We start from the raw sequence: 26921 nt of genomic DNA, 5'->3' as shown, positions 1-26921 counted from the left end.
TCTGCAAGCTTTCATGTGTTATCTGCAGCCTCTGCAAAACTCCCCGAAATTCCCATTTAACTTCTTATGCCGATCCACAGTATATCAAAACCACAATGGAGAAAGTTGCAATGTGGAAGGGACACTATCCCAAGCCAGGTCCTCACTACTTCTCCCCTGAATTACTACAGGTACCTTCTAGTTGGTCTCTCTGCCTACACTACACTACAACCCTTCCTCCACACAGCTGTCAAAGTGATTGTCTCAAAGTCCAATGTCAACACCTCACAGACCTCGGTAAGCTCCAGAGGTTCCCTGACACGTCCAGGATCAAATGGAAGTCTTTTGGCATTTAAAGCTCTTTACGATCTGGTCCCTTCATACACTTTTCAGTCTTCTTACATTCTAATCCTCTCTGTGCACTTACTGTAGTTTATACTGGATACACCCCTATCTCTGGCCTCTGCCGTTCCCTACCCCCATGCCCTCCCTTCCAACTTCTCATTCTAAGAATCCCTGGGCTTCCTATGAAATTCAACTGCAGCATGACTGTCTCCACAAGGCCATTCCTGTCCCTGCCTAGGGCTATCCCCTCTAAGGGGGCACCCAGTCCACATGTATATTTTATGTTCTAATTTATACCTGTCTTTCTCCATTAGAATGCAAGTTTCCTTGACGCCAGAGGCTGTTTTTGCTTTCTCTTTCTCCCCCCAGGGCTTAGCTGTGCTATGCATATAATAAATACTCAGTTAATGACAACTGGCTGATAACTGGACTGTGATGCCAGCCATATAGGAAGCAGTGGTGAGATACCTACTTTGCACATACAGTTCAGTACCTTCTTTACAAAGTAAAAGTCTCAAAGTGTTGCCTGGGGCATTGAGAGGTTAAGTGACTTGTCCAGGATCACATGGCCAGTAAGTGGCAGCGACAGCACCCCAGGAGTGGGGAAACATCCATAAGGAATACTGACAGAAAGCAACTGAGGAACAGATCACTGGCCTGCAATGGGCAATCAATGGCTTCTTCTCCTAGGCTCCAGCATGGCAGACTTTGCACCATATTTTTACAGAATACAAATAATCCATGTCGATGCTATCTAGGTGCCCGATCATTTTATGTACTAGCTATCCAAAGTCTGCTGCTGTTGTTCAGGTGTCTGACTCTGCATGACCCCGTTTGGCGTTTTCTCAGCAGAGATACTGGAGCGTCTGCCACGTCCTTCTGCAACTCATCTGACAGATGAGGAAAACGAGGCAAAGAGGGTGAAGTGACTTGCCCAGGGTCACCCAGTTAGGAAGTGTGTGACGCCACATTGGATTTCAGTTCTTCCTGACTCCAGGCCTGACACTATCCACCGTGCCACCTCGCTGCCCCAAAAAGAAGCAGAGAGGTCAACCTGTCCAACTGCTTCCTTTTTCAGACAAGGAAACTGATAGATGGTAAGGCTAGATGACTTCCATTAGCTCTGGCCATACAAGCAGTGGGGCAGCAAAGCTGGGATTCAAACTTGGATCCTCTGAATTCAAATCCAGTTCTTTTTCCACTAGTGACTGTACCATGCTGTAGTATCTATTAAGAAAAGGTGGATTAACTCAATTTTTGTCTCAAAGAAAATGGGTATATCACACAGATGGTTTAGTCAGAACCTGAAGTATCTTCAATTGTTTGTGAACATTTACCATCCTATTATCCCAGAGAAGAGAGAGGGAAAAAAATATTTTCAGTGTTACAAGATAGCATGTTTTTAATCCTTAAGAAATTTTAATACAAACCTCTGGTATTCTAGTCACCAAACACTCTAACATAACTTCTGTTACATTTGTAACGTAATTCAAGATTTACACCGTGATCTCTTTTATGAATACTTGGAGCTCAGGCACTATCTGTTGCACAGAGACAGCTAAAGCTAAATCACGTAGCAGGTAACGAAAACCAACCAGCCTGTTCTCATTATCCTCAACTCTCTGTTCACATCGGCACACATAACATAAGCTGAGTAACACGTTTACTGCCAAAACCTTAGTTGGCGTTTTCTCCAATATAAAGCTATCACCTATTTTTGAAATATTCAATTACTTTATTTCTGGACAATGATTCTACCTCATCAGTGTATTACAAAATAGTGCAGACTATACACTCTTTTCAAAGAGTTCTTAATCTGGCAAAATACAACAGAGGGCCCCAAGAATAAAGTGATGAGCATTCTTAAAAAATCTCACTCCCAGGAATAATTACATGTCGGTATGAAATAACAGGTGCTTTAATAAATGTTTGTTGAGTGAGATTAGAAGGTACTCATTTGTTTTCATAAACTAATGCTTACGTGGGGCCTAGATACAAATCCTGAAAATAAAGAAGCAAAGAGGGCATTCAAGTCAGTCACTGAGGCACTAAAAAAACAGGAAATATGACAAACATAGAAAAGGATTAAATGGAGGGTGCTGAAGTCATTTTGATAATCCATTTGGATAAGAATTCACATTCTGGAACCAAGATGATGTGTTCAGGGGAATTTATTTGATGGAGGGGACCCATTTTCATTTGTGTCCTTTGAAGACCCATTTGAAGGGCCCTCTTCTCTCTGCCTTTAGTGGACTTCCAGATTTGGGGAAGTGCAATTTCTTATTTCGCTTGGTTTAACAAGACGTGGAGACCTTATTTTTCTTGTCTCTCTTCCATAATTTGGTGGTTGTGGTGTAGGGAGCTTCAAATCCACCCCAGTGATTACTAAAACAATCAATGGAAGAAAAATCATTACAAAGGGAACTACCTAGAATGGTTAAGGAAGAAGCTTGTCACGAACCTCAACAATCAATCGATGGGAAAGAGCTGCTGCTATCCTCAAATGGAATTCAACACTGAGCTAACAGAAACCTGAGGCTCTAACAAGTGCTGTTAAAGGATTAACTGGAACACGTTTTCAAGATTTCCAAACAATTCTTTCAGTATAACTGAACCTGAAATATTTCTAAATGACTCCCTGTGAAGGTCCTGTTTGTTAGACTTGTGAGTTTAACATGGAGACCACATTAATGGATCGTTTTTTTCCCTTTAAAGACTGTACGCACTTTTTTTTAAATTAAAATTAATCCAAGGTGAACAGTGACAATGCATAATACACACTAACAATAGCATGAATCATTACTGAACTTGCTTTATTTTTTTATTTGAAATATGAGCCAAGGTGTAGCTTTAAGTTTTCTATAAAGTTAACAAGACCAGGATGAGTCTTTTCTTGTTTTCACTTTAAAATATTTAATAATAAAAAGCATTAATAAATTAATGGTAATACACTTTTTGTTTGAAATAAATTAAGCATGTTTTCTGGTTATGCGTAATGCTGACAACTTAGCAAATTTTGACAACGTTAAAAATGTATACAGCTGGCAATCTAGGCCTTTGTCATTTAAAAGAAAAAAAAAGCCATATTTGTAGGACATTTTTTCATCAAAAAAGAAAAAAGATTGATTGTAGTGATATTTTTAGTATGATCCAGAGACTCAAATAACCTTTCAGTTAGTCTATGAGTTGGTCTAAATGTTAAGTCAGACAAAATGTAGATTAAAAAAAAAAAAAACAACTACTCACAGGACCCACTACCATTATCAGGGTGTATTCCATTTTAAGAATCATAACAATAAAGATTTCTCTCTAAATGCAACTAAAACTACAATTGTTTGTGAGACTGCCTCCTTCATCCACTGAGCTATAAGCCTCAAAAACAAAGTAACACTGTGTGACCATGGGCAAGTCACTTAACCTCAATTGCCCTGCCTTCCCCTCTCCAAAAACAAACAAATAAATAAATAAAATAAAGTAACAAAGAAGGAGGAGAATGGGCATGATATGTGATTGTAATAGTTAGATAAATGAGGCCTGGAACAGAACCAAAGTTTTGTGCCCTCAAAGCTCTGCCTACAATGAGCTGCATAAGGAAAATAAAGACCCTGTAAGCAAACAACCCATGAACAGGCAACCAGATTTCAGAATAAACTAAAATGCCAACCTAGAGAGCAGAAGAAATAAAGAGGGAGAAATATGTGATACTTCTTAGAAAAGAGTGAACAATGAATGTTTCTCAAGATAAGAGGATAAAGGGGAGGTGAAGGGAAAGAAAACTTTGAGCTACACCCTTAGTTGGGGTAGATGAGAGAGTAAAAAGGGAAAACAAATTAAAAAAGGAGTGGAGACGATAAAAATTTAAATAATCTTAAGAAACCTAGGCTAGAGTAGGGAAGCAGAAGAAAGGAGAGAAAACCATAGGGAAAAAACTAGGATCAAATTAGGATAAGCAATGTTAGGAGCAGAGACCAAGTACTGATTTAAAGATGAAGTGACATACAAAAGGATTAAATGAAGGAAAACACAAGTCTAACAATTAGGGCTTTAAATGCAAAAGAATTCTACTCTTCTATTAAAGGGAAAAACCAGGATGGGATAGAAAACCCAGGCCCAACAACCTGTGATAAGCAAGAAATACATTCTATAAAAATGTTTAAAGGACGAAGTGAGGGCTAAAACAAGATGTACTACGGGACAGACGATCCAAAAAGCAAGAGGCACAATCACGATTTCAGACACAGCGACATATCACGTCACAACGGACAGGCAGGGAAATGACATTACAAGGAATGCCCCAGAGACAATGAAACAGTCTTGCATGCACTAAATTGCATGGTGCCTAAATTCATTTTTTAAAAAGGTGACTTACAAGATGACACACACAAAAAAGGGCTTCAGTTTTCTCATCTGCTGCAGATTGTAATAGTGGCACTAGCCAGCCCGTGGCGCTGCTGTGAGGAAAACACTTTGCAGATTTATTTATAGAAAGGAGAGCAACTGTGATTAAGTGTGTCTCCCTGGCAGAGACCCGACACAGCCAATGATGCTTGGTGGTTTTATTTGACCACCTGCCAACATCTCTTTCCCCCTTTTGTGGCTTTTTCTCAATCCTCATCCCTCTTGACCTCTCCACAGCCTTTGACACTCCTGATAGTCTGCTTGATTGGCTTTTCCTCAAGCTCCTCTCCCTTGGCTCCCTTCCTTTTGGTCTGACCCCTCCTCTCCTACTTGGCCAGGCCAGGTAACCAGGGAGCCTCCAAGCCTAAGTCCAGGGGCCCTTTGTTCTTTCCCTGTATACCAGGGGTCCTTAACATTGTCATCTTTGAACTTTTTTAACAACGGTATTTTGACGTATTGGGTTTCCTGTTATCCTACACATTTTATTTTATGCATTTGAAAACATTCAGAGGAAGAGTCCATGGGTTTCACCATGGGGTCCACAATATCCAGAAGCCTTAGTCAGTCTGCTCTGACTCTCTTGGGGATCTCAGCAGCTTCAGGGAGTTCAATTAGCACGTCTATGCTGATGATTCCCAGATACGGCCTCTTCCCTCTGCTCCCTTCATTAATCACAAAACAGAACACACACATACACATGTGAGCACACACACACTGACATACACACAGGCACGCGCACACACACTCTTCTGATTACTCTGGAGGGCATCACCATCCTCATTCCCCCGGGGTCAGCTTTGCCCCCTTTATCCTCCCCTTCACCTCACGTGTCCATTTTTCCAACCTTCACAGCATCTCATGTAAAATGGCATTTTTCTCAAGTGAGGTCTAACCACCTCTTGTTCTCTATTGCCCTCAGGCCCAAGCATAAGGACCTCTGCTGGTACTGAAAGTTCTTCACAAACTGGACCCTTGCTACATTCCCATCTACACAATCTACAATGCAGCTACACTGATCTATCTCCTTGCAGCTCCCTTAGCACAGCATAGCCCCCTCTGTACCTTTGACTGGCTGTGCCGCACGCCGGGCATGCCCTCCCAAATCACCATGCCTCTTAGCTTCCCTGGCTTCCTTGCAGATCTCACATGTCCCAGGATACCTTTGCTCAGTTGCCTCAGCTTTGAGTCGTCCTTGTTCTTTATGGACCTCGTTACCTACATTGACTGCCCACTTTGGAATGGGAGCTCCTTAAGGGGAAGCATCATTTCTGCCTTCACCTGTTTTCCAAGTGTGTTGGCCAGTGCCTGGCATACAGCAAGCACTTAATAAATGCTTACTGATTGAGACATTCACTATCCATGGGAAGGCTGTACCAATATACTAAGAATGAACACACCACCTAAAGGGTTGCTTTACAGGAAAAGAAAAAAAGATTCAATTAGAGAAACAAAAATTCCACAATTTTAAAGGGAATAATAAAAAGCATGAATGGAATGAAAGGAGCCTAACACTATCTGATATCAATAAAATAATACTGTCAAAAGTATCAATACTGGTTAAATTGAAAAGATCATTGGAACAAACTGGCCAAGCAAAACCTACCAGTAAATAACACAGCCACCCAGTATTTAATAAAGGAAGAACATAAGCTGAGGCACAGACTCCATATGAAGAGAATTCATAGGAAAGTTAGAAGACAATCTGGCAAGGATGAGGTTTAGCTCGGCATCTTGTACTTTATATCACAATAGTTCAAAAATAGATATGTGAGCTAAACACTATTTTTAAATACATGAAAACAAAGAAAATGTAACACAATTATCTATCTATCTATACATATATATGTATATATATCTCTGTATAACCCAATATGGTTAGGGGGAGTTTTCTTAACCAAACGAAAGATAAGATTGACCATAAAACAGAAAATTTCAATTACAAAAAATCTAATACAGCTAGAGCAAGAAATTGAGAAAAATGCTTACATTAAAAACCCGATAAAAGTCAAACAAATGAATGAATGAAAAAGAGGCACTTAGTCTATGCAAAGCACAGAGACACAACCAGAAAAGTGAGACAGACCTTGCTCTTGAAGTTCATAATCTAATTTTTTTCTCCAGAAGGTGAGACATTTGCTGAGACTTGAAAGAAGCCAGGAAGTAGACAAAGTTCCAGAGACGGGGGACAGCCAATATAAATGCACAGAGCAGGGAGATAAGAGTGTTGATTTCAAGGAACAGCAAGGAAACCAGTGGAGCATAACCCTTTGCACACAGTTGACATTCAACAGATTTACTGAACGAATCCCTCCTAGGAGGGATTCAAGAAGTGATTCAAGTGATTCAAGAAGCACTGGACTAAAGGGCAGGCTAAAACTCAGAATTCTTTTTCCCCACAGACAGGACCTAACTGGTGGGCAGCACTGGCCTCTACAAAAGATTAAACCCAGAGGAGTATCACCAGCTCACTGGGTCAATCTTCTTTGGCACATGCATGCAGACATGGGAAAGAAACCAAGGCATCTTACACCTAAAGCTTGAAAGGCTCTCAGATCAAACCACCTCATTTTACAGATGAGAAAAGCGAGGTTCAGAGAGGTTAAGGAATTTGATTATACAGGATGATAAGGCATGGACGAGTTATAATGCACAACGATATGAAAGGGGGGGAGCCACCCTAATAAGATCAGGAATCCATGGCAGCACATACACTGGGTAGGTCCCCAATTGCCCCAAACCACTGATCTTTCCCACTTACTGGGGACACAGTAGGCATTACTTAAGTACTTACTGGCGGCAGACCTAATTCCCAGTATTGCCGTATAGCAGGCTGCCCATTTGGACACATGTTGAAATCTGGGCAATGAACATTCTTCACCCATTGGGGTTTTCCTGAGTGGAAGGATGAGCCAAACTCCTTTGAATGATTATTCATCTCTTCCAGAAGTTTTGCAGTATCCTGGGGTTTAATTCAATTAACACAATGACATTCACAAACAAGAGCATGTGGCAGACATTGCTATCCGCAGGGAATCCCAACTCCAGTTGGATTCTGCACTGCCTCCCCTCCATTGAAGTGGAGAATACTTTTTGACAAACATTAATCTGTTTTATGTCTTATTTGATGCTAATTAACAGGTCATTAAATAGGGCTATTTCTGTTGGTACATCTTCCAAGGAATCTTGAATGCTCTTGACATATGGATAGAAGCCACACTGTTCTAAATACTTAGAAAATAACTACATTATCTTATTGAAATATTCAAAAAGTGTAAGAACGGTGGTGGGCAGGGGAGGGGGGACATGGTGTAGAGAAAAGCAGCAACGAAAATTGAGTCAACTGATCTCAATGATTTCCAAACAATTTTTCCAAAAATTAATAAAAAACATGTAAATTTTGTGGTGTAAACTTGGAAGCCTATTCCATTTTTTACTAAATGTGTTCACAAGACAAGGCTTTAATTCCATTTCTAACAACTTATCTCTGTGAATCATGATTCTTGGTTCTATTCTCAATCGAATCTAAGGAAACAAACTGAACATGATACATGGGCATCTCTTTCAAAGCTCTATCAAGAATAAACTATTAGTTGCCAAGAAACAAATTCGAGGGTATGACTAATTTATTTGACTGTGTTGTGATTACAATTTTATATCAAAACTGTTATGGGTGGAGCCAAGATGGTGGCTGGAAAGCAGGGACTTGCGTGAGCTCCCCACCACATCCCTCCAAAAACCTATAAAAAATGGCTCTGAACAAATTCTAAAACTGCAGAATCCGCAAAATAGCAGAGGGAAGCAGGGGTCCAGCCCAGGACAGCCTGGATGGCAGCTGGATCAGGTCTATCGCACACAGAGTGGAGGGGAGTGGAGCTCAGCGTGGGAGACAGCAGGACCAGCCAGACCAGGAGCCAGGCAGAAGAGACCCTAGCACCCTGAATCAGTGAGCTGTGGCAGTTACCAGACTTCTCAACCCACAAACACCAAAGACAACAGAGAAGGTTAGTGGGAAAAGCTGCGGGGGACAGAGTTCACCCACCGCCCCAGGGGCAGCAGGGGAGGTGCAGCTACAGAACTACAGCTGCAGTTACTTCTGGCCCCAGGCCCACCTGGTGGGAGGAATTAAGTGGCAGATCAGAGCAGGAGTCCAGAGCCTGCTGAAGATTTGCTTCAGGTCCAGGTTGGTGGTTCTTGAGGAAGGACGAGTGCTGGGGTGGCAGAGCTGGCTATATAGAAATAGCTCTGAAATCAACGGTGCATCCCCTCAAGCTTGGAACAAAGTACTCTTTGCTCTACAAGCAGTCATACCCTACGAAAAACTCAAGGGTCAAGTAAGTTGGCTGGGAATAAGGGCAGGCAGCGAAAACGCACCCATATTCAGTCTCAGACTTTGGAATCTTTCTTTGGTGACAAAGAAGACCAAAACATACGGCCTGAAGAAGTCAACAAAGTAAAAGGGCCTACAACAAAAGCCTCCAAGAAAAACATGAACTGGTCTCAGGCCATGGAAGAGCTCAAAAAGGAGTTGGAAAACCAAGTTAGAGAAGTAGAGGAAAAATTGGGACGAGAAATGAGAATGATGCAAGAAAACCATGAAAAACAAGTCAATGACTTGCTAAAGGAGACCCAAAAAAATACTGAAAAAAATATTGAAGAAAACAACACTTTAAAAAATAGACTAACTCAAATGGCAAAAGAGCTCCAAAAAGCCAATGAGGAGAAGAATGCCTTGAAGGGCAGAATTAGCCAAATGGAAAAGGAGGTCCAAAAGACCACTGAAGAAAATACTACCTTAAAAATGAGATTGGAGCAAGTGGAAGCTAGTGACTTTATGAGAAATCAAGATATTATAAAACAGAACCAAAGGAATGAAAAAAGCAGAAGACAGTGTGAAGTATCTCATTGAAAAAACCACTGACCTGGAAAATAGATCCAGGAGAGATAATTTAAAAATTATTGGACTACCTGAAAGCCATGATCAAAAAAAGAGCTTAGATATCATCTTTCAAGAAATTATCAAGGAGAATTGCCCTGATATTCTAGAGCCAGAGGGTAAAATAGAAATTGAAAGAATCCACAGATCGCCTCCTCAAACAGATCCCAAAAAGAAAACTCCTAGGAACATTGTCGCCAAATTCCAGAGCTCCCAGGTCAAGGAGAAAATACTGCAAACAGCCAGAAAGAAACAATTTGAATATTGAGGAAAAACAATCAGGATAATACAGGATCTGGCAGCTTCCACATTAAGGGACCGAAGGGCTTGGAATACGATATTCCTGAGGTCAATGGAGCTAGGATTAAAACCAAGAATCACCTACCCAGAAAAACTGAGTATCATGCTCCAAGGCAAAATATGGACTTTCAATAAAATAGAGGACTTTCAAGCTTTCTCAGTGAAAAGACCAGAGCTGAATAGAAAATGTGACTTTCAAACACAAGAATCAAGAGAAGCATGAAAAGGTAAACAAGAAAGAGAAATCATAAGGGACTTACTAAAGTTGAACTGTTTTGTTTACATTCCTACATAGAAAGATGATGTGTATGATTCATGAGACCTCAATATCATAGTAGCTGAAAGGAATATGCACATATATATGTGTATACATATACATACATATGTGTGTGTCTATATATGTATATATGTAGGTATATATATATATATGTGTGTGTATATATATATATATATATGTACACACACACACACACACACACACACACACACACAAAAGGCACAGGGTGAGTTGAATATGAAGGGATGACATCTAAAAAAATAAAATCAATTTAAGGAATAAGAGAGGAATATACTGAAAGAGGGAGAAAGGGAGAGATAAAATGGGGTAAATTATCTCACATAAAAGTGGCAAGAAAAAGTGCTTCTGTAGGAAGGGAAGACGGGGCAGGTGAGGGGGAATGAGTAAATCTTGCTCTCACTGGATTTGACCTGAGGAGGGAATACCATACACACTCAATTGGGTATCTTACCCCACAGGAAAGGAGGAGGAAGAAGATAAAAAAAGGGGGGGATGATAGAAGGGAGAGCAGACGGGGGGAGGAGGTAATCAAAAACAAACACTTTCGAAAAGGGACAGGGTCAAGGGAGAAAATTCAATAAAGGGGGATAGGTTAGGAAGGAGCAAAATATAGTTAATCTTTCACAACATGAGTACTGTGGAAGGGTTTTACATAATGATACGCATGTGGCCTATGTTGAATTGCTTGCCTTCTTAGGGAGGGTGGGTGGGGAGGGAAGAGGGGAGAGAATTTGGAACTCAAAGTTTTAAAAATAGACGTTCAAAAACAACAACAAAAAAAAAAGTTTTTGCATGCAACTAGGAAATAAGATACACAAACAATGGGGTAGAGAAATTTATCTTGCCCTACAAGAGAAGAAGGGAAAGGGGGATGGGAGGGGAGTGGGGTGACAGACGGGAGGGCTGACTGGGGAACGGGGCAACGAGAATATACGCCATCTTGGAGTCGTGGGAGGGTAGAAACGAGGAAAAAATTTGTAATGCAAACTTTTGTGAAAATAAATGCTGAAAACTAAATATATTAAATAAATTTAAAAAACTGTTATGCACTAAATTTTCAAAATGAAAAAGTAATCACTTAATTTCATTTCTTAATGGATGTATATACATCATAAACTCTATAATTTACTTCCTTTCATGATGAACACAAAGTGGGAAGATTTACTGAGACAGCTACAGATCCAAAAGAGGTTGAGAACCCCTGCACAGCACAATGATACTCCTTTAAATATTAATTTTTTTCTTTCTATAAGCCATTCTAGAAGAGAAAATTTCTAAAATGCATTAAATGCAGCTGAAATTAGAAGGCAAGCAGGTAACTGGAAAAGAAATCTTTGCAGCAAGTTTCTCTGATAAACATCTCATTCCCAGGATCTATAAGGAATTGATTCAAATTTGCAAAGGTAACAGAGATTCTCAAAATGACAAATGGACACAAGATACAACAGCCTTATCCAAAAAATGGTCCCCGAAACTAATAATTAGAGAAATGCAACTTGGAGCAACTCTGAGGTTCCACGTCACACCCATAAGACTCACAAAAATGACCAAGACTGAAAAGGCTGTTTAAAAAAAAAAGGCACATTTGTGCACTTATCGATGGAGTGATCAACTAGTCCAGATGTTCAGGAAAGCATTTCAGAAATATGCCCCAACAGTCATTCAATTGCATATATCCTTTGATCCAGCAATACTAATAGGCCTATACACCAAAGAGGTTAAAGAAAAAGGAAAAGCTATTTTGGTAAGGGCTAAGAATTGGAAACATGGTGACACTGTGGATTAAGTATAGGATTCAGAGTCACAAAGACTTGAGTTCAAATCCAGCCTCAGATACTTCCTAACTGTGTAACCCTGGGCAAGTCACTCTGTTTCTCTTGGCTTCCTCGTCTGGAAAACGGTGCTAATAGTAGCGCCTACATCCCAATGAGATAATGATTGTAAAGTGCTTAGAACAGCCGTCTGGCACACAGTGACCACTATATAAATGCTCATACCATTATCACCTCAAAGGTTACCCCTCCGTAAGGGAATGGCTTTAAGGTAATGCGATACTACTGTGCCATCAGAAAAGATTGAAAGGGATGGCTTTAGAGAAACCTGTGAAGGCTTCACAGTGAAGCAAAAGACAATGTTTACAGCAGTAGCAGACCCTTTGGAAGGCTAAAGCACTCTGATGAGCGCAGTGGTTACATGGGCGTGCAGAGCGCCATCTCCTCAAAGGGGGGGGGGGAGGGAAGAGGTGGTTCAAGATGCAGAAGGAGGGAACTGCTTTCAGGAAAGACCAAAGCAGGCCGGTGTTTCCCATGATCATGCCTATTTGTGACAAGGGCGGTGCTTTCTTATGCAGAATACCCTATCCTGGTGATGTGGCCTCCTAGGGACTGTTCATCAGTATACAGTGCTATAATGCAGTGAGAGCTTCGGGTGGCACTTCTAAACAAGTTTTCCCAAACTAATTTGGCCATGGAACATTTGGAATTTCCAATTCACTAAAAGATCCCATAAATGCTACTTGGAAGCTAGGGATGGGATAGGGAAAGGAGAAAGAAATATGGAAACAAAAAGCCCCTAGGATAAAGAAGAAATCCTAGACATGAGAATGAAAAGGATTTAATTGTAGTTTTTTTTTTAATTCCCCAAATGCTGTTGATAATTTCCTATTTAATCATCTTAGCATCACAACTATGTATTCTCTACACACAACCCCTGAAGTTCATGGGACCACTTGAGAAACACTGCTCTTCACTTATGGCTCCAAACCTTTGAGCAGAAGGCTTCCTTCAAAATACCACAGCCCCTGCTGGTGTCAGCAGGTGGATTAAGAACCTCCTGAGAAAATACATAATGAAAAGAAGCTACAAGGAATTTAGGAACTTGTCACTGACTGTGTACCTTCTTAATCCAGGCAGCCTCTGCCTTGCAATGAGTCCCTGGTGCCCACACACATTGGGAGCCTGCAGCAGCACCACTGGATGGCCCCCATGGTGCCTTCGAAGCTCCTTCTTCTAACACTGTCAGGCAGCAATTTCCCATCAGGAATATTAGTCACTACTTTTCTAAATGTAGCTTTCTGAGGCTTTAGAAGCACATGTCGTACGCATTATCTGCTGCCTGCAGTCCGCTCGCCGCATCTTATCTGCTCTGGGTCAGGCAGACAAAAAAGGATGTGGACAAGCGCTTTTTCCTAAGAGTAGAAAGCAGCCCAACTTTTAGAGCAGCAAACTTGGTTTTGAGATATTTTGCTGGCTGCATTTCAAGATAACTAATATTCTCTGTAATCTATCTTATTTTATGCATTTAAAGTGTTATTTTGAGCAGGGATCTACAGGTTTCACCAGAGTAGTGGCCAAAGAGGTCCAGGACACAAAAAAGGTGAATGGCCTCACTCAGCTTGAGTCTGGATGTTGTGACTTTGTTCAGAAGCCGATTCTTCTCCCAGCCCCTCTTACTCCCAGGTTATCAGCACACCGAGCAAGGTCAGTCAATGAGGGCATCAGTCTCTGCACCTGTTGACTTCCCAAAGAAGTAATAAGCTGCTGACACACTAAACACAACTAAGTCTGAGGCCGCCCGCTCACCCCTTCTCCCTCAAGTTCAGGGCCCCCAGGCATAGAAGCATGTCTCTATCCCGACTGCCGGAATCTCGAGTTTTGTTCCAGAGCCAGCCCACAGAGCTCCCTCCTGGGCTACCCCCTACCCAAGTCCCAGTGGTTTCTCCCCTGCGTGTACTTAATACATATCCACAAATATACAGCGTGGGCTCCTTGAGGGGAAGGCCTTTGTATTCTAAAGGGCTGGCCCAAGATCTGGTACCTAGTGGGCCCTTAAGTGTTTGTTTGGGATCATTACCATTATTGTGGTGTAAAACTGTCACTCTTCCTCTGAGTTTACAGGCTTCCAGGATTCATACCTGGAAGGGTCTTTAGACATCATCGAGTCCAACCCTCTCATTTTACAAAGGAGGAAACTGACCGCTAGAGAAGGGATGTGCCAGCAAACATTAAATCCAGGACTACACTACACGTGAACAAGAGAAGGAAACCATTCCCTTCACACGTCACTGAACTTCATCTCCAAGCAGCCAGCTACATGAGACCCTTGGGAACCGCTACTCTCTGGATCAGGGAGAATCCTGAGGGGTGAAGAGGCTTGGCCAGCACAGGCTGTCTAATCTTCATTAAACACCTTCTCACGTGGACAACCCCTGCTATCCACAAGGCATCCACAGCCTACACCCAAGCTGAGAACACACATCCCCTCTAACCCATGGCCCAGAGTCTCCCCAGCCCAAGCCCTGTCCCCTGAGGCCCCAGGATCAAACATAACACCCTGCCAATCCTGCTTAGCGTGGGAGCCCAGCCCCAGCACCCAGTGAATGGGGCTCTACCTCCAGGCTTAGTCTAGACTCTGGCTGGCACACTGAATGCATCTGTGGTTGGGCATCTGGGACCCCTTTTTTGCCTACTTTTGTCCTCACGAGCAGCACACTGCCTGGCACGCTGTAAGGGTTTAATAATGCTTCCTGCTTAAAAGCTTGCCTAAGCAATACTAAAGGCATTTTTCTAGCAAATTTTGCTACCTACAGGCCTAGATCATTAAAAATTTCCTTTGTTTTGTTCATATGAAAGTTTCACAAAACCTACTTTAAAAAGCTCTCTAGGGGGCAGCTAGGTGGTGCAGTGAGCGGTGTGACCTTGAGCAAGTTGCTTAACCCCAATTGCCCTGCCCAAAAAACAAAACAAAACTCTCTAGATACACATGCACAGGAGCAAGCTAGGAATAAATATACTTTGCAATAAGGTCTCCACATGTGGGAACTTTCTCAGCTTTCCATGAAACAGTACAGGATCAAATGAGATAACAGATGTAACACGTTTTGCAAATCTTCACACCTATATAAATGCTGTTCTCACTGCTGTTAGTTATTACATCCTCTAGGTTTTCAAGAGATCAGATTCTTGTCCATCTCTGCTGAGGCTAAGAAGGGAAGAAGCTTAAGGTATGGCAGGAGGGATTGACAGTGAGGAGACTAGCCACAGAAGTTAGTCTGAAACTAGGGAGCAGAGAGATGAGGCCCTGGTCCCTGACTCTGACAATGAGCAAAAATCACAAAGTAAGGATAAACAATTAGCAATTTCATTCGCATCCATTTTCCCCTAAAGGAGTGAGAGAGAATAAGAGAAGGGGGGGGGGGGGGACAGGAGGAGGAGGAGGGAGAGAGGGGAATGGGGGGGGGAGTGTGTGTGTGTGTGTGTGTGTACACACAGTTCAACATACACACACATCACTGGAGAGCATCACCCTCCACTACTGTCTTCTTCTGATGCCTCCATGTGGTACAGAAGCCCCTGCATCCCTCACGGCTGTGCCGATGGGGTCTAGGCTCTCCTGGGTCTTTTAGACAAGATGTCTGTTGTTGAAGGGCCAGCCTAGCTGCCAAATTCTGAGAGCAGCAGAACTGCCCGAGCCCACAGAGGGGCTGAGATTCAAACAGTGGAGGGAACACCACACAGACAAACTCACAGCATCTTGAAATCCCCGAGCATCAACAGTGGGCTGTTTTCTAGTCCACTGCAGTACCTGGGCAAATACAGAAGGTTCCATTTTCTTCAGTTATGCCATGCCCGCAATGCAGAGGGGGGCAGGGCAGGGGATATAAGGGATATACTAGCTGTCTTTAAGTTATTAAAAGGTGTGTTATATGGAAAAGGCTTAGACTTCAGAACTATGAAAAGTGGACAGATGGTCTTGAAAGATCATTGGAGGTTGCAGACTCATAGGATCTGAGACTGGGACACAGAGGGAGTAAGTGACCTGCCCAGGACCCCGTAGGAAGCAACTGTCTGGGGTCTCTCAGCTCTGCTATAGTGACCAGACCAGACAGCTGCTGGTCCTTTGCACCTCTTAGGAGTCTTCAGTTCTGGGATTCTCATTCTACAACATCCCAAATAACAAAAAAAGTCTCCACATTTTTAGAGGACTACCCATCCTTCCCCTGACAAGAAGCCCATTACTTAAAGCACGTCATTTCATTTCTGGAGCACTCTCTCAATGGCAGGAAACCCCTCTTTCCACAGAGGTCGGTGGTGGCACAGTGGACAGAGCACCGGGCCTACAGCCAGGATGAGCAAATGGCTCCAGGATTCCTGCCTCAGTTTCCTTCATTGTACAGGGAGATACTAAGAGCACCTCCTCCCAAGGTTGTGAGGATCAGATGTACAGAGCTCAGCACAGTGCCCGGCACCTAACAGTGCTTAATAATATGTTCCCTACCCCCCAAAACACACTGTGCCGAAGTCTGTTGCTAACTTTATGCAGATATCGAGCTTTTACCAAGTAATTAATTGTAACTGGGGGCAAATAAAAAAGAAACAGAAAATGAATCCCCGACTCCCAAGACTGTATGACTTGGGGAGAAATACAAAATACATACAGATGAAGATCACTGCAAAGTAACATCTCGAAGCACAGATAATACCAAATGAACACTTTTAAGTAATGAGTTAAAAGAATGGAAGTGTGAAGTTAAAGAAGTAAGCTCGTGAGGCTATCCAATAGGTAAGGAACCATTGGAATAAGCTGTGGTGTATGACTGCAGTGGAACGCCGCTGTGCTATCAGAAATAGGGCATTAGATGGCTTCAAAGAGACACGGAAAGGCTTGTATGAAATGGTGCAAGAGCAAAGGCAGCAGAAACACAACAACTTGTACTAGAACTGCAGTAGTAGAAAAATAAGTGATTTTAAGGAGCAAAATCAGGTCACTTCTATAACACTACTTTGAGAGCTGTGAGAACCGCAGCTCATCCGGGGAGCAGTGGAGATGGCTTCAGGCTGTGGAGTGAGATGCCTCTGTGCCACGCACAGCCACCAGGGCATCTGTCCTGCCTAACTACACATATTTGTTGGAAGAATTCTTTCTCTTTCTCTGCCCAATGGGGTGACGGTGGCTTCTGTTCACTTTTTTAACAGTGAGGTGGGCAGGGGCACCACAGATGTGAGACGTCGTGTGAAATTTCAGATAAATTTACTCCAGTATCAGCTGTGCTCAACTGCTTACTTTGTCACAGGAGACCTCTTAGGAAGTGAAGCAAACTGTAAATGCATGTAACGTGAAAGCAAAACATCATTTTTTAAAAACAGCTTGTGACAAATAATTTTGATAAAAATAATAAGCTATAACCCGCATCACTGATAAAAGACTTAAGAGAGTGAGTGAGGAGTGCTGTTACACAGATCGGCACCACGATACTACGGAATATAGGAAAATTTGGTAAAAATGTATATTGTCAATACCCTCATTACAGCATTTCCTTTCTGATGCGTCCTAATCACTAAGATGAAGGATACCAATCTAGACTGTCATGAAAGTATTACCGTCATCTCCAAAGAATTAAAAATGAACATCCCACACAGAATGCAATGGAGAAAGCAAGCTGCCGGACAGAAAACGAGGAACCTTGTGGTGATAGGGAGCATTCCCCTGGCACATCTTAGACACAGCGAGCCCCACAAAGGCTTGTTCAGATGAGCCGAGGTCTTCACCGGAAGGAAGACCAGATCAGGGAGATGGCAGCTATGAGGACCCAGGACAGAGAGCTTTGACCCTTTGCCAAATGGACACAGCTATTCTTGCGGTCCTCACTGAAGTGAAGATCAACTTCAAATACTTTCTGTTTAAAACAAAGCCTCAAAGCACACCAGACTAAGGACTCAGGTAACTGCTTAGGTACCAGCACAAACGGAGGGGCATTTCACAGTAAGGATACTGGGGGGTAGGAAGCTAATCGGAGCCTGAAGCACCAATCTCTAATACAGTAAGAAGTAAGAGAACCTGCTTGAGACCACCATGTCTCCACTGCTCTTTGGGCCCCGCTGATGATGCTCTCCCCCGTATTCCCACCAGTGCCCTCCCCTTTCCCCAACACCCCTTTTTCTGGTCTCCTTTCCATGGGTTGTGTTCTTCCTTGAGGGCCAGAACTGCCTTTCTTTTTGCTTGAATCTGTACCAGTGCCTGGCACATGTTAAGCACTTAATAAACAGGAGCTGACTTAGCTTCCCCTCTCTGGTCCTCAATCTTCTCAACTTTCAAACAAATAGGTTGGACCTGGTGATGCTTAAGATCCCTTTAGGCCAAAAAAAAAAAAAGAATTATATTAAATCTGATTCTCATCCATCACTCTTTGGTTTAGTGGGTTGGACTTTTTGTTTTGGACACAATTACTTCAGGTTCACAGTGGAAGTGGCTTTGAATTAAGTATCACGGGTCTGCAGAAACAAAGACAGGTTGATCCGCACAGCGCACAGAACGCTGCACCTGGAGTCAGGAAGGACTCCACTCAAACCAAGCTGCAGATACTTTCTAGCTTTCATCCCTTCATCTGTCTGCCTCAGGCTCCTCATCTGTAAAATGAGGACCACAGCACCTACGTCCCAGGGTTACTGTGAGGACCAAATGACACAGCTGCAGAAGGTGCTCAGCACAGTGCCTTGGCACACAGTAGGAGGTTAATAAACGCTCGCTCCCTTCCAGTCACTTTAGCACGTCCATGGTCTCTTTTTGATATGGGGGTCCCTCAGGAAGTGGTGGGCTCCCCGAATCACAAGATCCAAGGTCGACTCTGAGCTCTACTCCCCACCACCAGCGGTGACCACGTGTGGGCACATCCTCGGGCCTCAGGGCAATAAACTCCCTCTGTCACAGGAGTGCGGGGAGAACTGCCATCAAGATGACTGGCTAGTGACCCTATGGACGACCCTATGGAGCTGTTCTAACTCTAGGGACTCATCACCTTAGACTGGAACTGAAACCCCCTTTTTCCTGGCCTCCTCCTGCCTCCAAGCCACCCTGCATGGCCACCAAATGACCTTCCTAAACCCAGATGACGCTGCTGCCTCACCCGGACTCACTCAAGAGGGAGCGCAGGCCAGCAACGCCCTAAGGAATGGTGTCCCTCTGCTCTCTGGCTCCCGCTGTGCCCAGCTCCTACTTCCAGGAAGAACTGCCGCCTCTATTTCTTCGCCCAGCCCTATTTCTCTACCCACAGGGAGCCAATACCAACACCCTGACGCACACACAGCTTCCCCAAGTATCAAGTCCAAACTCATCTGCCTGGCATTCGAGGTTGTAGGTGGGAAATCCATCTGATTTAGACACACACACTTTTAAATGGATTAAGTAAGACAGGTAACAGACTAAAGTTAATCTATCCTTTACAACATGACTAATGTGAAAATATGTTTAATATCAATGTGTATGTAGAACCTATATCAGATTGCATACCCTCTTGGGGGGGGTGAAGAAGGGAGAGAAAATTTAAAACTGAAAACCTTACGGAAGTGAATGTTGAAAACTAAAAATAAATAAATTTTTAAAAAAAAATTATAGAAGAAAAAAAGGAGATATTAAGGAATATCCTTAAGGACAGGCATCGAATGATCAACATGGCAGAAACAACCTGAGAGGACTATCAAAGATCTTGTGAAAAGCAAAAATAAATAAATAAATGAAGTTAAACTATCGCAGAAAACCATAACCGATTTTTTCAACCTCTATTAAAGCCCTGCCTGGATGCCCCATCATGGACTGGAAGGGATACTGGGATCTTAAACATATTCCAGTGAAAAACAACGTCAATGAAACGTTTAAAAATACACAGAAAAGAGCAGGAGGAAGTTCAGCATGGGACACAGACCAGGAAAAAACAAGGCTTGTTTACTATACTGTCAAACTGAGTACGCGACTTTTAAAAACCAACAAACTATGCAATTCACGTTAGCAGATTCATACAGTTTCCTTCTTCTGTTTTCTGTACACTGAAATGTGCATTCTGCTGAGGTTTAAGTTCATTATTTCAAAGAAAGAAAATTTATAAAGAACAAAAACACCACCAAACTACCAGTGAAGGTGAAACATAAGGCTTCAAAATTATGACCCCAGGGACAAGCTATGGGCTGCCAGAGGCCTGACCAGACCCACTAACTGGCCAGTTTAGCTCCACATCAGGGAGTAACACAAAAGAAATCATAGATCCCTGAGGCACTGAAGGAAGAGGAATTAAAAAAGACCTTTCTTTCTCATTTAAGCAAACTGCTTATTTATTTGCGCTCCATAGGTACATTCTTTAAAAAAAAAAACAAACTGGTTTTGAAATTTTATCTCTGAAGTAATTAGGGGAGAGTACAATTACTATTCAGGTTGACCACTGTTTCGGTCACTTTTTAAAGGAATAGTGGAAGTTTAAAAAGGCCCCAAATTAAGCACCTCAACAATCGATTGCTTCGGCATTGATCTAGATAATTAGTTTCTATTATTGCCAAAGATAGTTACATTAAGCTAAAAATATAACACAGACTAAGACATTGGAGGTGAAGGGGGGAGAGAAGAACAGCATTTATCACACGCTAGGTGCTTTACAAACATGATTTATTTGATCTTCACAACAAGGTGAGTACTATCATGAACCACACTGAACAGGTAAGGAAACTGAGGCAGAAAGGGGCTAAGTGACTTGTCCAGGGCCAGGAGTCTAACCCTGGATTTGAACTCGGGCCTTCCTCACTACCTCCTGTGTCACAAATGTGGAGTGAAGGGATTTTTGGCTGCCCCTCCAGATCCCCTCTCCACACCAAGCCCCACACCCTTAAAGGTGAGCCTCATTCTGGGCCATCCCGAAGCTCTCTGCCCCTCCTCACAAGTAAGCCCATGACCGGGGTTCGGATCAAAGGCAGGGCTGTCCTAACAGCTGTGTCTGGGGGTTCAGACAGTGGCTGATAAGAACCAAACTTTCTCTTCCCTTTAAGGGTCTTCCTACTTCTAGGAAGCAAAGTCCAGTCTTTTCCTCCCTGAATGAGACAGACCCGATCCAGACGGTCTGACTTTTCCAGAACCGCACCTTTGCCCCAAGTACCAGACACCTCCAGTCCAATGCAGACGCCTTGTCTGAATTCCCCCCCTCCCGCCCAGGCTCAGTCAGATCCTGCCTCTCCCCATTTAGGCGGCCAGGCCGCCCTTTTCCTAGCTCCGTTCAGGCCGCAGTCCCACCCCCCATCCCCGGCCTGGGCCCCAGCCAGTCCGGCCCACCTGCTGCAGACAGTCCCTCCCAGACCTTGGGAGCCCAGAGGTCCTTCCCTAGGCAGACTGCAGCCCCCAGGAGCGGGGGCTAGACGAGAACCTGGGAGACAGCTCTGAACACAAGCCCAGCGAAGGTGGGCACCCAGAGGACCCGTGGGGGCAACCGGGTGCCCCGACCGCGGGCAGAGCCCGCTCAAAGCCAGCCTCGGACACTTGGCGGCCCTGCAGCCCTGGGCTCGTGCCTCAATTTCCCCACCTGTGACAGCCCTGGTTCCGGATATCGCCGGGCAGCAGAGCTCGGGGCATCCCCCCCTTCCACCTGCCCAGGATCAGAGGAGGAGAAGCGGCTCCAACACGGGGTCTCTGACCACAAATCGGTCCGGCCGGGAGGCCCCTCCAAGGTCACACCGGGCAGTGAGGCCCTTGACTTTAAATCCTTCTCTCTTTACGCACTCGATGCCCGGGCAGGGCGAGGGTTCGGCGGGCCCCACGTGCCCAGGCCCGGGGCTCCCCTTCTACTCTGGCCTCGGCTGACCTCCGGAGCGCCAGACGGAGGGGATCAGGGATCGCCCCTGGGACTGCCGGGTCAGAGGTGACGTTCGCGAGTCCGGGGGCCCTGGCCAAGGTCACGGCAGGGCCGACGAGAGGCAGGGACCCCAGACCCGGGGTCTGCGCGCCCCTCCGCGGCGGCAGCGGCCCCACCAGCCACTTGTGTCTGCTGCCCTCCTCGCCCCACATGAGACCCCGGCCGGCCCGCGGCCCCTCCCCGGCTCCACTGACCCGGTCACCGCGGCAGCCTCCCTCTCCTTTCGTCCGGATTCGGGCGGCTCTACACCTCCGGCCGGAGACCTTGACCAGCCCGGGCCGACGCACCCGCGCCCATCTTGGAGCCCACCACCCCTCTACCGCTGCCCCTCCCCCCTGCCGACCCGCCCCTTGCGGAGGTCCTGCACCGTGGAGTCCACCCAGGCTCCCTCCGTCCCCGGAGTCCTTGACCAGCCCCTCCCCCAGCCGTCGTTGACCGGGTCACCTGGGGGGGGGACACGAGTCCCTGAGGGTCCCCGGAAGGAGCCCCCCGCCCCCCCCCCGCGTGCCCACGTGCCCAGGGGCCGCAGCGCCCCCAGCCGGGCCCGGCGCCCTCACCTCGGTCTCCACGACCTCGTGGTAGGCGGGCGGGGGGTCGAAGCCGCCCCCGCCGCCTCCTCCGCCCGCGGGCCCGCTGCGGGCCGGGTCGTGGCCGTGGCCGTGGCCGTCGCCGCCGCCGTCGCCGCGCGGGCCGCCCCCGCCCGGCCCGGGCCCGAGCCCCCCGGGCCGCCGCCGCCGCCGCCGGGTCCGGGCCCCCCGGGGCCGCCGCTGTCCATGGACTCGTAGGAGCCGTAGTCGAGGCCCGGGCGCTCGTGGGTGAGCAGCGCCACGGCCTCGTTGATGTCGTTCTTGGCCAGGTGCAGGGCCCGACGGATGGCGCCGGGCTCCGAGAAGCCCATGCACAGCAGCGTCGTCATGTGCTGCTCCTCCTCCGTCTCCATGGCCGGGCAGGGCCGGGGCCGCTCAGGCCGCTCCAGCCGCCGCCGCCTGCTCCCCGGGACGCGCGCGCCCCCGCGCCCTGCGCGCGCCCGCTCGACGCTCCCCCCGCCGCCGCCGCCGCCGCCGCCGCCGCCGCGGGGCCAGAGCGAGGCTGAGGCTGAGGCTGCTCGGGCCGCCGCCGGCGCGCGCTCGCGGGGCTCGCGGGGCTCAGGCGCGGCAGAGCGCGGCCATGTTGCCCTCCGCCCTGCGCCGCTCCCGGAAGGCGCTGCTTCCGGGGCGGGGCGGGGGCGGGGACGAGCGAGCCCCGCAGAGCGCCCCCTCTCACGTGACCCGGGGGCAGGCCCGGGGAATCACCCGCCTTTAGGGGGAGGCTCCGGATCTACGCCGACCGCTCCCTCCCGCGGGGGCGCCCCCGACTCCGCTAGCCGGCCTTGGAAGGCTGCCGGGAGAGCCCCCGTTCTGCTCGCACCTCCAAAGGCGGGCCCAACCCCCAAGTTCCGACCGCAGGGGAGCCGTCCCGATCATGTCACCCCAAATTCTGACTTCGATTCCTCCTAACCTTGGCCGACGGGAAGGCCCCCATTCTGATCGAGTCTCCCCAACGGCCGAATCCCCCATTCTGATGAGAAGCCCGGACCTTGACCGAACCCCCCCGCCCCCCAAGGCTGATGGAGACGTGACCCAACTTGCATGAAACCACAGAAATAGTCTCAACTGATTTAAGGCTCCTAAACCGGCTGGATGCCCCAACAAGCAATCCTTCGGTCAACAAGCATTACTGACAGACCAGAGGCGGAGCTGGGGGGAGGGGTGCTAAAACAGAAAGTGAAAGTCGCCTGCCTGCCCTCCAGGAGCTGACAGTCGGCCGGCAGGACGCATGCGCATAGCGGATGGCGGGGCGGGGCAACAGCCGGTGCCTTCGGGAGACCCCCTAGGCTGAGCCCGGAAAGCGAGTCCTAAAGCTTTTAACTGCGGTCTTATCTCCGGACAAATAACACCACCGGCAACTTGAGGGATCCTGTTAATCGCAGATAAATCTGGCCCGACTCGCTGGAAATCCCCCCATTCTGATCATTCCCGGAACAGGACCCGAACCCGCCCCTCCCCCTCCAAGTCCGAGCAGCCCCGAGCCTGCCCAGCGGTCAGAGCTCGGGCTCTTTGAGCCCGCCTTTGTGCTCCCCCCACCCCCCATAAACACTCTTTTTACCAGCTTAAAGATGAACGTCCTTCCCTGCTGAAGACCTTTGTTTTCTTTACCTCCCTTTCCTTGCCGGCTCCCCCATCTTCTCCCCTCTCCCCAATTCCCACCACTCCAGCCCCAACCCCTTTCCCAGGTTCCTGGTCCCTGCGCTTTCTCTGAATCGATCCCTGCTCCTGACCTGGAGTTTCCCCCTCATCTCTGTCACCTTACCCACAAACCTAGTCTTCCACCAGCTTCCTATTGCTTCTATCCTAGGACTCTCTTCAATAATTTAAAGAGTACCACCTTCCCCCCCGGGGCAGAGCTGAACTCCCCCTCAGCTCATCTTGTTAGATCCGTGTCCATTCCACGTCTTCTCATAAGCCTTCGCCAAGGACTAGGTCTTCAACCGGGCTGTTTAATACTTTGTGCACATATCGGTGCAGCAGTCACCAGTTATCCTTCACTCGTTTTTTACAACACATTACCCGCTCAATTCTTTTGTTTTAATTCTACTTCTGCCCCTCAAGCCATTATTGGTGCGATAATAACAAAATCGAGACGACCTCTTTACGCCTACCGTGTGTCTTTCCGTTGCCCCTATTTTGACCAGCATCCAGGAAATCCCCTTTGCTTCCCTGTTAGCGGTTTTTTTTTCCTACTTCTGACAAGGCTCAGGACCCTTATGTTTCTATAGAGAGCATTTGTATAGCACTTTAAAGTTTGCAAAGCATATCTGTTGTCTCATTGGACCCCTTCCACAACCCAGTAAAGTAAGCCCTATTAGAGATTAAATGGCTTTCCCTAGCTGCCAATGAGGCAGCATTCGAACTCAATTCTTTCCAGACTCCAAGTCCAGTGCTACCAATCTGCCTCAAGTCATTTGCTGACCTCATTCGCAAATCACCACTATCTGATTATCAAAGTCTATTTGCTAATTTACCAATTGGGCTATAAAATTATACAAGGCTACCCTTCGTAGGCAAATGAAGAGCAAGGAAGACATCTTGCCAAAAGCTCCGGACCCAAAACCATCCTATGACAGTTATGGGAGAGCAAACACCCAGAATCACTCATCTAGTTTCAGATATTCTGCAGCAAAGGGTGACTGCTAGAAAAGATTCGTCTGAATTTTTAAAGATCTATCTAGATCAATGACATGGGGTTATATAACATTTATCGCATTGCTATATATAGCATCTACTTTCTGGGCTCTCCATGAAAAGATGCTTAACTGAAAATACATTTATGTCAAGCTCCTAGAACAAAGGGGCAAGTGTTTCCCTAAACAAAAGTGGATGCTGTATGTTTTGCCTATCAACCATTAGATCAGAGCTAGAAAGGATCTTAGAAGTCTTCTAACTTAACCTCGTCATTATATCCTTGAGGAAAATGAGAGAAAAATTGAGGAAAATAAGTGGAATGGAACTGTGGAAAGAGCGCTGAACCCGGGGCTTCTGAGGACCTGGGCATCGAGGAATCTGGATTCCAAATCTGACCTCTGCTTCCTAGTACCCATCTGATGATATCACTGTGGCCAAGTAACTGAGCCTCTGTGGGTCTGTTTCCTTGCCCCTGAGTCCAGGACATTTTCTACCACACCACCCCTCTCAGAAGACAGTCGTAACAAAGATAATTACATTCAATATTATTTTGCATCATATTTTTCATAGAAATTGCCCCAATCGTTTTATGGTGTTAAGGAACTCAGTGGCCGAGTTAAGAAATTAATGACAAGGAAAGAGACGTTAACAAGTGAAGGAGAAATAATGTGTTTTCAACTAACTTTTGAAATGAGCCGGGATAGTTGTTGCTGCAGAGGCACAGCAGATCAATTCAGATAGCCCAGAAGATTCAACAGTGGCAAGTGTGTAAGACTGGAGAGGAAGCTATGCCCAGCTGAGAAGAGGAAGCAAAGAAAGGAGCAGAGAAAAGTCGTCTGTGAGAGAGCTTGGAGTCAAGCCATGAGTGACTGCAAAAAACAAGGAAGGCCATTTTTGAACCGGATGCTCAAGTGACTAAAGAGTCAGAAGCAGTTGTTTGGGGATGCAAGGGGTGTAATTAGATTTGGGGGCCTGTTTGTGAAAGCAGAGAAACATTTCAGAACCTGATAAATTGGGATCTAGGTGGAAGCACTGGGGCTTTGGAGGTATCGATAGTCACACTTGCATTTTATATTTTAAAATTCTAATGAACGATACAGAAAATTATGAAAGGGTTCGATTTAAGAAATTATAGGTCATTGCATACATCTCTAGCCTAATTACTTCTAGACGTTAAGAAAATCAACATTTTCACAGAATCCTAGAATCTTGGAGTTAGGAAGGCATCTCAGAGGTCATATGGTCTAATCTACATTCAGAGCCACAACTAGGGTATGGCATCTGGGACTTTGCCTTAGGCATGGGGTGGGATACTGCTTCCTCTAGGATATGGTCTAAAGAGACCACCCTACCCACACTTTGGTGCCTGGCAGCCTCCAGCAGGAACCCCCCCACACACACCTCTGCCTGTTTTCCCCTTCCCTACCAAAGTTGGGAGGGGTCAGGGAGGAAAAGGTGATTCCAGGGAAAGGCAAACAGGGTTAGAGCAGGAAAGGGAGGAGATAAGCTGCCTCTGCTCCCTCCAAGATTGCCAAGTGGTCAGATTGTCTCTTCCAGGGACCATCTACCTTCTTTTTGTCTTTGAAATCCCTTTTTTCTGCCACCTTTCCTCACACTTTTATTGCTATCCATCTCAGTGATAGCTTTCCCCAGTACCAGCGTTGGGAGGCCTCTTCCCCTGTTAACAAACTCCTGCTCTCTTCCTCTTTCTTTCTGTCCTCTGGTGCTCATTGAAGCCTTCTTTCCTCCTAAAGACATTACCTCTCTTGGCATCCTTTCCAAGGC

The 26921-nt window shown here is 46.0% G+C and overlaps 1 protein-coding gene across 1 annotated transcript in view; it reads right to left on the bottom strand.

Moving 5' to 3' along the window:
- USP24 (ubiquitin specific peptidase 24) overlaps positions 1-22899 on the bottom strand; it is a 161467-nt gene extending 138568 nt beyond the window's left edge. The window contains 2 exon segments of the mRNA XM_036758123.1: positions 22473-22624; positions 22627-22899. Coding sequence (XP_036614018.1) covers positions 22473-22624; positions 22627-22855 — 381 coding nt within the window. The 5' untranslated portion in view covers positions 22856-22899.
- Between the last annotated feature and the right edge of the window lie 4022 nt (positions 22900-26921).

The sequence above is a fragment of the Trichosurus vulpecula genome, chromosome 4 (assembly GCF_011100635.1).
Source record: "Trichosurus vulpecula isolate mTriVul1 chromosome 4, mTriVul1.pri, whole genome shotgun sequence".
Classification (NCBI taxonomy): Eukaryota; Metazoa; Chordata; class Mammalia; order Diprotodontia; family Phalangeridae; genus Trichosurus; species Trichosurus vulpecula.
The sequence above is the reverse complement of the archived record's forward strand: the minus strand, read 5'-3'. Positions and strand labels throughout refer to the sequence as shown.